Here is a 12,212-nt window from a genome sequence, read left to right on the forward strand (position 1 = left end):
ATCCTTTTAGTCCCTGCCTAGAACAGGGTATCACTTGATCCCGTGGTGCCCACAGAGCTCAGTGTCTCCAGGCCAAAAACCTGTGCATTTAAACACTTCCCAGCATGGAATACGCGTCTTAGTGTATGGAAGCCTGGTCTGAGTTAAAGGTAAATTCTGGCACACGTTTTTAAAATCCCAGGCTACAAAATTTTCAAATATCTGTAGTGATTTCTAGAGGGGGACCCTATTGTGATTAATAGATTAGAATTTTCTAATTAGTCTAATTTCTAATAGTTACTTGTATGTGACTATTCTCAAGAAGTCCACCTTCAGTGTTACAAATACTGGAGAGACTCCTCCATTCCCACCCAAGCAAGGTTCTGAGAGGCTCTGCCTTCTGAGTCAGAGGAGCCCTGCGTTCTCCTTTGTCTGAGGACCTGTGGTCCTTGCAATGGGACAGGGAGGGACAAGCACCCCATTTAGGCTCTGAGCTTAGGGAGGTGGCTTACCTTTTCTCAGCCCAGGTTTTTACCTATCAAATGATCTGTCTCGTGCTTCCTGACAAGAGCCGTCATAGGTGGAACTGTGTTCTAGACTCTTGTAGTCCTAATGCGAGAGGTTTGCAACCACACAAATCTGCAGCAGGGCAGAGCCCTGCCCACCTGAGCCCTGCCCACCTGAGCTTTACTGCTGGTCCCCTGCTGTTTCAGCATCTTGGATGCGGATGTCTCTCTTGCATGGTCCCCTGCACACCCTCCCCGCTCTCTCATGCCCTGCCATTCCTTCTGCTGTCGTCCCTGCCTGTGGTCCCAGGGAAAGGAGGCTACACTCGGTCTCAGGATTTCCACGTTCTGCTGTCGTCCCTGCCTGTGGTCCCAGGGAAAGGAGGCTACACTCGGTCTCAGGATTTCCACGTAATGCTGGCGATACAGCAAAGAGACTGTCCTTTAGCAGGGAGGGTGCCTGCCCTCCCAGGGAGAGAAGGTCGGGAAGAGGGGTCTGAACAGGGACAGTAGAAAACTTGAGGCAGGGCCCGGACTCGTGCAGCCAGGCGGGAGTACACCTCACTAGTGCACTGGGGTGCNCCTGCCCACCTGAGCTTTACTGCTGGTCCCCTGCTGTTTCAGCACCTTGGATGCGGATGTCTCTCTTGCATGGTCCCCTGCACACCCTCCCCGCTCTCTCATGCCCTGCCATTCCTTCTGCTGTCGTCCCTGCCTGTGGTCCCAGGGAAAGGAGGCTACACTCGGTCTCAGGATTTCCACGTAATGCTGGCGATACAGCAAAGAGACTGTCCTTTAGCCGGGAGGGTGCCTGCCCTCCCAGGGAGAGAAGGTCGGGAAGAGGGGTCTGAACAGGGACAGTAGAAAACTTGAGACAGGGCCCGGACTCGTGCAGCCAGGCAGGAGTACACCTCACTAGTGCACTGGGGTGCAGGGGGCATCTCTTACAGGCACCAAGGGTGGGCTCAGCTTTTGATGAACCAGTTGGCATTCTGTAGTTCTGGTGAAAAGTCATCCAGCCTTTATAATTACCCTGTTAATTCCTATTATCTGCTTAGTACTAGTTGCCACACAGTACTCAGAGAGGCCCAGGTGAGCAAGTTGCTCAATGGACACTTAGGGCAGCACAGAATAGGGGCTCTGAGCACTTGCCAGTGTGTGCAGGTCATTGCTCAAGTGTGTGCTATGGTCCCGCCACATGCAGACAAAATGTGTTCACAGGCTTTCATTCAGTGTGGCTCTACCTTACATACTGTTTGCAATGCTGAAAACAGGTAAATTAGGAAATAAGCTTTCCCCTAATCTGCAGATTTGCTAAGGATTCTTTTCATTGGTTTCTTCACTCTATTTGACTTGGTTCTATTTAAGGGAACTTAATTTACATAGGATTATCAGATACAAGTATGCAGTCTGCTGCAGTCACATCCCACAGTGACCAACAGTACCGTAGATAAACCTACTTGGAATATCATGAGTAAAAACCGTCTTTAAACAATTAAGTGTCTGCCGCAGTATATTTGAGCACATGGTACCAAACTGAGGAGGCTCAAGTGTGTTCATTGGAAAGCCCTGACAATGACTGCCCCTAGTTAAGGGCCAGCCGGCGGGTTGCCCTGCAGGACCCACCAATTGCCTGGGTGCCCTTCTAGAAACACCAGAGAAGCCTTATGTAACTTGTGTGAACAGACCAACTCCCCAAGCAAAGACATCTCCATCTATAGCAATTCCACTTTGTTTGCAAACGACTGGAGGAGTTGAGAGGTATTTCTTATTCAGACCCAGTTTCATGGCACAGTTTTGTAAGCAGCTTGTTTTTCTCACTTCCAGTGACAGGAGCATCTGGCGTGCCTGAGAACAACCCACCTTGTACCGTGAACATCCCTATCGCACCCATCCACAGCTCCGCACAGGCTATGTCCCCCACGCAGAGCATCGGTCTGGTGCAGTCCTTGCTGGCCAATCAGAACGTGCAGCTGGACATCCTGACTAGTCAGACCACCGCCGTGGGCGCCGCTGAGCACACAAGTGAGAATGCCAACCAGTACCCAGTCTCCAACCGCTACTCCAGCCCTGGACAGGTGATCTTTGGCGGAGTGGAGATGAGCCGAATGCTCCCAAGTGCCCCACAGCTGCCCCTGCCGCCACCCATGCAGGGGGCAGTTCCGCTGTCAGTGGTGGAGCTGGGAGACCGTGAGCACGAGCACCTGCAGAAGCCAGCCAAGGCGCTGCGGCCCACGCAGCTGACTGCCGAGGGGGATGCCGTGGTATTCGGGGCTCCCCAGGAGATCCAGGTGGCCAAGTTGAACCCCCCACCTCCCTACCCAGGAACCATCCCTGCTGCCCCTACCACTGCAGCGCCGCTACCCCCACAGCCCTCTGTGGACGTGTGCTTAAAGAAGGGCGACTTCTCACTGTATCCCACCGCGGTGCATTACCAGCCACCCTTGGGCTATGAGAGGATCACCACCTTCGACAGCAGCGGCAATGTGGAGGAGGTGTGCCGGCCCCGCACACGGATGCTGTGCTCACAGAATACCTACACACTCCCTGGCCCTGGCAGCTCAGCCACCTTGAGGCTCACTGCCACAGAGAAGAAGGTGCCCCAGCCCTGCACCAGTGCCACCCTGAACCGTCTGACGGTCCCGCGTTACTCCATCCCCGCTGGAGACCCACCCCCGTATCCTGACCTGGCTGGTCCACTTGTCCCGGGCCGAGTGGCAGCCCAGCGGCTGGACAGCGGCCTCATCCATGCCACGCTGCGCAGGAATAATCGCGATGTTGTGCTCAAGGCTGCAGCTCCAGCTGAGCCCCCACGGGCCCTGGCACAATACCCAACCTTGCAGCACCTGGCCAAACTCAAGGGCACAGTGCAGTTTCCCATGCGACCCCAGGCTGCCCTCTATACCTGCAGCCAGTGCAGTGGTGGGGGTGCAGCGGGGCGGCCTGAGCCAGGCGCAGGGTCTGCACACACAGCGGGCACCTCCCCACTGGCCTCACAGTCGCAGTCGTCCTACAGCCTCCTGAGCCCGCCCGATGGCACCCGCGAGCGCACCGACTATGTCAACTCAGCTTTCACTGAGGACGAGGTGCTAGCCCAGCACTCTCCATTGAAGAAGCCCCTGAGGCACCCTGTGATGCCTGAAGCCACTGCAGCTATGAAACGGCCACCCCCTTACCAGTGGGACACTGTGCTGGGGGAGGACATCTGGGTGCCTCAGGAAAGGATAGGGCAGTCTGGAGTGGCCAACCCACTGAAGCTGTCCCCTCTGGTGGTAGGTCAGAGCCAGCACCTGGACGTGTCCCGAGTGCCCTTTGTCTCCCCTAAGTCTCCCACCAGCCCTACTGCCACTTTCCAGACAGGCTGTGCGATGGGAGTTCCATATCCTGGAAGCTATACCAACCCTCCTTTGCCAGGAGTGCAGGCTCCCTGCTCCCCAAAAGGCACCCTGTCTCCCACACAGTTTGTGCAACAGGAGCCCACTGTGGTCCTGCAGCCGGCCTACCCACCCAGCCTGTCCTACTGCACCTTGCCACCCATGTATCCTGGAAGCAGCACGTGCTCGACTTTACAGCTGCCATCCATCGCCTTGCACCCCTGGAACTCCTATAGTGCGTGCCCACCCATGCAGAACCCCCAGGGCGCTCTCCCTGCCAAGGCACACTTGCTCGTGGAGAAGCCCCTTGTGTCTCCCCCACCCTCGGACCTCCAAAGCCACCTGGGGGCAGAGGTGGTGGTAGAGACCACAGACAATTTCCAGGAGGTTCTCTCCCTGACGGAAAGCCCAGTTCCCCAGCGGACGGAGAAATTCGGAAAGAAGAACCGGAAGCGCCTGGACAGCCGGGCAGAGGAAGGAAATGTCCAGGCCATCACTGAGGGCAAGGTGAAGAAGGACACTCGGACTCTGAGCGACTTTAATTCCCTGATCTCCAGCCCCCGCTTGGGAAGAGAGAAGAAGAAAGTGAAGAGTCAGAAAGACCAGCTGAAGTCGAAGAAGTTGAACAAGACAAACGAGTTCCAGGACAGCTCGGAGAGCGAGCCCGAGCTGTTCATCAGCGGGGACGAGCTGATGAACCAGAGCCAGGGCAGCAAGAAGGGCTGGAAGAGCAAGAGGAGCCTGCGGACGGCCAGTGAGCTGGAGGAGTTCAAGTGCAGGAAAGCCAGTGAGAGGGAGGACGGGCGGCTGGGCAGCCAGGGCTTCGTGTACGTCATGGCCAACAAGCAGCCTCTCTGGAATGAAGCCACCCAGGTGTACCAGCTGGACTTCGGGGGACGTGTGACCCAAGAGTCGGCCAAGAACTTCCAGATTGAGCTGGAGGGACGGCAGGTAAGGTGTCCCAGGGCCTAGCCATAATAGGACTTCCTGGTCTTCAGCAGGTCTCTCTGGGTTTTTCAAACCATGTGAAGGGTCTCAGTGCTTTGGCCTTTGAGGAGCATTTTCCAAAGGCCACCTGGGAAATGTGAAAAACACCTGATCTTCGCAGAAGGGGCCAGGCTAACTGGGGGTGCCATGGGCATAAACTCCTATCCCCTTCCCACTTCTCTGAGTTTTACCGGTGGTCACTGGTTACCTTGTCATGCCAGTAAATACACTCCAGCTGAGCCACAGGGTAGGGTTTAGTTAATCACATTCCTTTTTTGTTTAGCTTTTCCCTACGAAAGCTATTTTTATTTATGTGTATTTGTATTTATTGTGTAGGGATTCCCTAGGTGCAATGATCCCCCAGTTGTGTTCGCTTACTTCCCCGTGTGTGTGTGTGTGTGTGTGTTGTTAAGTCGTTCCCTTGTGCCCTGGCAGCGCGTGTCCCTCCTCCTGGCGGTTAAGCACCGTGGGTCCTTTGTCGGTTCTTCCTGCTCCGCGCCAGCCGCTTCCTGTAGCCCTGCTTCGGAGCGTCTCTCTGGGACCGCCCGTCTCCCCTACCCTGGGGATTCCCTTCACCTCTCATACTTACATCTCATTTTCATTAATTCACACGGCAAGTATTTACTGAGCACCTGCTATATGCTTGGCAATCTTTTGAGCAAGGAATTGGCAGACTGGCCCACAGGCTGGGCTGCTTCCTCTTTTTATCAAGTTCTGTTGTGGTACAGCCGCACCCATCCACTTCTGTATTCTCTGTGGCTGCTTTCCCCTGTAGCAGCAGAGTTCGTATGTGTGGTGACCCTGGCCTGTGGCTTCAGTTGGCTGGGGCATCATCCTGTACACAGAAAGGTTGCTGGTTTGATTCCAGGTCAGGGCATGTATGGGAGGCAACCGATTAATGCTTCTCTCTCTCTCTCTCTCTCTTCCTCCTTTCCTCTCTCTTTCTCTAAAAATCACTGTAAACTGTTTTTAAAGATCACAAACAAATTTATATATGTAATTCACTGTTACAGTTATGTGGTGGTCCCTGTAAGTCCCGAAAGGACAGAGGAAGGCAGGCTCGGGCGGTGAGCGCAGTGGGAAGGTTTGCTAGCTTCTCTCGGCGGTAACGTTTGGCAGTGACAGTTGATATTTCTCTTAAGCCTCTTTCAGCTAGAGATTCTTTTTTCTACTTTCTCCTGTCTTTTTCTTTGTGAGGAAACCATTTCATTTGACTGGTGGAGCTTCTCACACCCTGAAGTTTGCTCATCGCCTTCCCCACCATGTTCTTTGACGTGTTCTCTGTCCCTTGGTTTCCGACAGACGCGTGATTAGATGCAGAAGCCTGCCACGGTCACTTTGTTGGCAAAGGTGCCTCACAGACTGTGCTGTCTGCCTCTGATGGGAGGCAGCCCCGGCTGCCCTGTCCCACGGGTTTTCCTTAACGTCTTTGCTTCGATCCTCACCCCTCCTCAGGTGATGCAGTTTGGAAGGATCGATGGCAACGCGTACATCCTGGACTTCCAGTACCCCTTCTCAGCTGTGCAGGCCTTCGCAGTCGCCCTGGCCAACGTCACTCAGCGCCTCAAGTGAGGAGACGGCTCTCGGTGCAGCAAGACCAGGGACCCTTCTGGGAGAGGCTGCATCCAGATGCTGGCAGAGCCCACGTGGGGCACAGGTGCCTGGGGGACCAGAAGACAAGAGCCAACTGGAAAAGTCTGTCAGGCCCAGGGGAGGGCACTGACCTTTAGTGCTGTCATTTCTTTGGGCTTTTGTTATTCCTTATTGTCTTTCTTCTTTCTTTTTAATCGAGTAAAACAGAATACAGGAGAGTGGTGTATGGAAGCAAAGGAGCCAGGCACCTGGTGTTTTTTTAGAAACATAATTGCTTGTGGTCACTTCCCACTGGGCTTGCTTCTGCCAGCTACCGACCAGGGGCCCTCAGCAGGAAGAGAGACTGCCTTGTGTAGCCTGCTGTTCTTTCAGACGCAAGGAATGTGCATTCTTTTCATCCCCCACAGCATCTCTAGTGTAAAAACAAAAAACTTTTTAAAAAGACACAATCAAAAATTCTAAAGGTACAGGTTCTCTTGGGGACCAACATTTAATTCACATGTATCATGTCACTCCCCCAAAGGTGACTCGGTTAATGAAAGGTAGTTTGGCAAATGCACTGCTTGACTAATAAAAGCAGGCTTTTTATGGGGGTGCTGTTACCAGGTGTTAACACGATGTGCTCCTGCTGGTGTGGGGGAGGGACAGGAAGGGACGGTAGGAGAGGAAGAATCCCTGCACGCGCTCAAGGGCTACGCTCCTCTCCGGAGGATGTTTACGCTGAAGACTCCACTAGTTGTACCACACGTCAGAACCCCAAATTTGTTTGGTATGCCTGTCTGACTGGGGAAGGCAGGGGACAGACGTGCACCCCTCCTGGCCTGTGCGGGGGCAGCAGCTTCTCGGTGAGAGCCACAGCGAGTCGCCGGGGGCCGCTTGCTGAGTAGTGGTGTTTATCTCTTTTTTATCACTGGATCTGGAAACGTGACTGTAGACATTGTCCTTCCCATCAGACCACACTGCCCTACACTTCTAAATACACTGATGGTGCCACTTGGGAAGCTGTCTTTCCTCTTTTCAGCTACATTAAAATTCAGTTGACCAGAAAGGTTTTCAACAAACTAGAAATGTAAGCAAAAAATCTTGAGCATTCCCCAGGGTATGAAGAGAGAGTCTCAGTGAACCCCCTCACAGAAGTCCCGCAGTCTTCCCTGGGAAGCAGTCGCTCGTTAGCTGTGTAGACTGTTTACCAAGAGGAGAGCCACTGGGAAGGCAAGGTTAGAGTCACAGTGTTTTTGCAGTTGGCTGACTACTGTCGGTTAATTGCAAAAAACCCACTGAGGTTATCTCTCCCACCTTGCCTCATCCCCAGGGGACACCGTGGGCAACGTTCAGCCCTGGTGACAAGACCCAGGTCACTGTTTTCAGTTGTTCAGTGCGACGTTGTTTAGGGCAGGAGCACAGGAGCTACCCTAAGTTTGGGTTTTGTTTGAAAACAGGAAAATGGAAAATACTATAGGAAATCATTTCCAAAAATCCTTCTAATTCCCTACTTTGACTTTAAAATATTTTTTAATTTTCAAAAAATATCTTTTAAGTCCCTGTTTTGGTTTAAAAATTAGAGGAGAAACTGTTTCATTCGTTTCCCAGATCAGTCTGCTGTCCATCGCTCACCATTCTCTCCAGCCCCAAAGAAACACAGAGGAGGATTCAGTTAGGGTGAGGGCATCGCCCGGCTGGGGCCAGAGCTCCCTCCCATCTTACAGATCAAAGTAGTGGACCTGATTCTTGGTGGGTGTATTCTTCCAAAAAGAAGGTAGTGATGCATTCAGATTTAAATAATTCTTTTATGTGAGTTTTTGTAGTTTGAAATGATATTTCAGTGGTTACTATTAGTTGTGCAATATGATTATAGCCTATTTCTAAAATAATTTAAATGCAATTCTCTGTTTTACTGTCCAAGAGAAAATTATTTATCTTGCTTTAATAGTGTTCTTAGGAATTTCTTTGTTACTATGTACTGGTGAGTTAAGCCCATGCTACTATTTATTTAGGAAAATAGTTTGCTTGTGATGATTTACTGGGTAGCAGTGTATTTTGCTGCGAGAAATAAAGAGGGTACAATAGGGCCTTTTTTTTTTCGGTTTGGTTTTTTGTGGATTTTCTTTTCTGGACTGTTTATAACCTTTTCTGATTGGGAAAATGTTTTTCTGGGTTTATTGGTGGGGGGTTTTTTTTGCATTTTGCTTTTTTTGTGGTATTGATTATATACAAAGGAGATTTCTGAGATAATATATCCTAAAATATTTTCCCTACTTTTGAATATTTTATTTTTAGTTAAAAATAAAAGGTGATATGAAATGAGAGACTTATTAGAATGAGACTAGCAAGAGAAGGAATTATTAGTGATAAGTTTCAGTTTTTAAAATTCTGATTGGGCCCTGGCTGGTATAGCTCAGTGGATTGAGTGCTGGCCTGTGGACCAAAGGGTCACCAGTTCGATTCTCAGTCAGGGCATATGCCAGGGTTGCAGGCCCAGGTCCCTGGTAGGGGCACTCAAGAGGCAACCACACACTGATATTTCTCCCCCCTCTTTCTCCTTCCCTTCCCCTCTCTCTAAAAATAAATTTTAAAAATCTTAAAAAAAACATTAAAAACTTTAAATAAATAAAAAAAAATCTGATTGGTTTTTGAAATATAAAGACCATGAAAGGGGATACTTTTTAGAACTTAATAAGAGCAAAATTGGGGGGAACCCTTGGAATTAGTGCTACTACGAAAACATGAGTGTTTGTAACAACTAATTGATTAAACTTACTAAGTTCTTAGCCCACTGCCCAACAAGCATTCTCCCCACACGGAGACAGAGGCCTCCATCTAGGATGCTTTGCACACGCGAGTGAGCCTCTGAGCGAGCAGCCGCCCCGGCCCACCTCGCCCTGAGGAGTAGGTAATTTCAGATGTGATGGTGATGCCTTTGCTTGTTTTACATATTGCTTTCAGTCTCAATTTGTTAAATACTGTTAAAGTCAGTACTTTCAGCAGCAGAATTCTACATGCTTTATGTTCATTAGCAGCAATTTATGAATATTAAGAAACCTCATTGAATCCCTACATTTAAAAATACAAGCCTAGCCCTGGCTGGCATAGCTCAGTGGATTGAGCGTGGGCCTGTGAACTACAGGATCGCGGTTCGATTCCCAGTCAGGGCACATGCCTGGGTTGCAGGCCCGTTCCCAGCAGGGGACACATGAGAGGCAACCATACATTGATGTTTCTCTCCCTCTCTCCTCCCCTTCCCCTCTAAAGATAAATAAATAAAATCTTAAAAAAAATACAAGCTCAGTAAATAGTCAACTACATGAAAACTCCATGCCTTTTTGAGGAAAGCAGTATATTAACAAACATAAAAATAAGTTAAATATGTTTTAACTGTAACTTTATGAAACCAAAGGCACAGATTTGTATACACGCCCTCCACCAACTCTCTGTTCCGGAAAACCGGTGGGAAGGAAGCAGAGGTGCCGCGGCGCTGCTGGCAGTCCGGTTCAGAGCCGCGCAGGTCGGCATTCTGCATCCGAGGCCACCGGGCCCGTGTTGAGTGTCCCACGAGGACGTGCAGGCAGGTGTGCACTGGTCCTGCGATCAGAGCAGGAAGTCGGGAGGCCCAGGGTCAAGCCCGCCCCACCGCAGAGTCAGAGGGCGACCGTGAGCCGCCTCCTGTCTGCCTGAGAGAGGAAGGGGCAGCCAGGCCAGTTTCCAAACTCCTGTCTTGTTTCTCCTTCCACTGTGCACACTCAGAAGTGTTTCGAAACCTGGCCTTCTTGTAGAGAAATGTTTCTTTTCCTGTGTTCATGAGCTGTCTACTGAATGTAAGTCAGGGCATTTAAAACAGTACCTTTAGAAGATTCACCTCCAGAAAAACGCATCTGGAATTGTGTTTGTTTTCGTAAGATTACACAAACGCACCAGGTCCAGAGAAGTCAGAGGAGCCTCCCCACAGGTGCACCCTGCTCAGTGGCTGCCCTTGGGAACAGCCCTGAAAAGGGTCACCACCTGCTCCGACGAGCACAGAGTCGGGTGAGGAAAGATGGAGGAGTGCAGGCCCGGGCCGTCTGGGACCCGTGGGTGTGTGCCGTGCTGCTGGGCTGCCTTCACGTGGAGGGCCTCGGAGGGTGCCCTGAGTCCTCGTGCGGGCCGCCTGTCACTTGGCTGAGTCCACGGTTGTGAACAAAGTTAGTTAAGACAAATGTGTCAAAAATGGTGTTTGAGTTCTTGAGATTTTGTACTAGAACACAACTCAAAATTTCATCATTTGTGTATTTTCTATCTCCAACTGATAAAACTCTGAAGGGTTGTAGCTTATTTTTATTTCATTTCTTTGGCTTTGTGCAATTTTCTTGGAACTTTACCTGTACCTATGTTTTCTGTTTACAAGTTCTTTTAAAGGGGAGGGGTAGGGTTCTAAGATCTTGTTTATTGTAGATAAAATGTTTTCTTTGGTGTTGCAGAAAGGCATGGGCTGTGCGTTTGACTGGAAAAGGCATTACATTATTTACCAAAGGGGTATTGGTTTGGCATTTGTTTATGAATGCATTATTTTGACACTGTAAATTTGGACATAATTGCTGAGTTTCTCACTACTGGCCATTTCTTTCTCCTTGTTGTTGTTTTTTTTAACTGTGAGTGCACAGTGCAGGGCGCAGGCCCCAGACCAGCCAGACCACCAGCCCCTTCTCGTCCAGACGCTGGGACGGCGTGCTGCCTGCTCGTGCCGGCTTGTTCGTTTCAGTCCATCAGTTCGCATCCCGCTCTGTTTTACTTTCCGAGCAAGATCTGTTGAGGTGCCCAGTTGCTTTCTAATGAACTCACCCAAATTGCCTCTCTTCTTATGTATTTTGTGTGCTAGACTGTGAGGGAGATGTTTTAGAAGGCATTCATGGTTTGCATTTAACATGGTGCGGTTTGTCCAAATTATTTTCTGTCTTTATTATTGAAATGGATTAATCTTTTTTTCTTGATGATTTGAAATTGTAAGAATTGTCCAGCTATTGCTTAATAAAATTTTGCAGATCAAAAAAAATCCAGTTGCTTGTATGCAAAAATCACCAGTTTCCATTGGTATGACCCACCCCCGATTGCTTCTTTGATCCCTAGGTTATGCCAGTGGCTGACACCCTGAGATTCTTATCATTGCTGCTCTTTTTGGGAGGTCAGGGGTTGGGCTCTCTCACTGATGAGTTGATCTGAGCTTTTTTTTCCCCCGTGCTTTCGGAAGAGGACCACCCATTCAGGGTGCAGCTCATCTAGCACCCGCACAATCCCAGGTGCTGAATACACTGACACCTTCTTTGCTACTTTATAGCACACTTACTAAACCTGGGTCTATAAGTGCTAATACAACTGTTAATTGTTGTTATTACTGATGGGTCTTGGTGCTCCACCTCACTCTGCCCAGGGGAAGGAGTCAGGCTCGGGGTCACAGGAGGCCCATCACGAAACACTGGGCCTCGTGCACCTCTACAGAACTGTCCCCTTGCTTTTCTCAGAGGTGCAGGACATGCACCTCTCAGGACAAGCAGTCACTCAGCTTTGGGAGAAAACTACAAACCACTGTCAACACTCAAATTCTAAGCATGCATGAAGTTTTACAATAATCATAGGACTATAAATCTGTGCTTTAAATAGTAGCAGTCATGCGAGGCTACCTGACCTGAATTTTGTATAAGAATCAAAGCATCTCTTATGAAAGTTTGTGAACTTCAAGGCAATATTCATTGTATCTTTATCACTTAAACCAGGTAGTGAGTAAACCTGGTGGAAAATACATCCC

General features: G+C 50.0%; 1 protein-coding gene across 3 annotated transcripts in view; it reads left to right on the top strand.

The window, feature by feature from the left end:
• The window catches only part of TULP4 (TUB like protein 4), a 202,909-nt gene extending 191,447 nt beyond the window's left edge, over positions 1-11,462 (top strand). For 2 of the 3 annotated variants that reach the window (XM_037056156.1, XM_037056097.1), the window contains exons 14-15: positions 2,313-4,810; positions 6,302-6,881. In XM_037056156.1, coding sequence (XP_036912051.1) covers positions 2,313-4,810; positions 6,302-6,418 — 2,615 coding nt within the window. In that variant the 3' untranslated portion in view covers positions 6,419-6,881. Of the gene's footprint in view, positions 1-2,312; positions 4,811-6,301; positions 6,882-11,050 lie in introns of those variants that run through there. The other variant, XM_037056216.1, reaches the window with a different exon arrangement.
• Positions 11,463-12,212: the final 750 nt, after the last annotated feature.

Source organism: Sturnira hondurensis, unplaced genomic scaffold, assembly GCF_014824575.4.
Source record: "Sturnira hondurensis isolate 20B ecotype Veracruz unplaced genomic scaffold, ASM1482457v3 Scaffold0000167, whole genome shotgun sequence".
Classification (NCBI taxonomy): Eukaryota; Metazoa; Chordata; class Mammalia; order Chiroptera; family Phyllostomidae; genus Sturnira; species Sturnira hondurensis.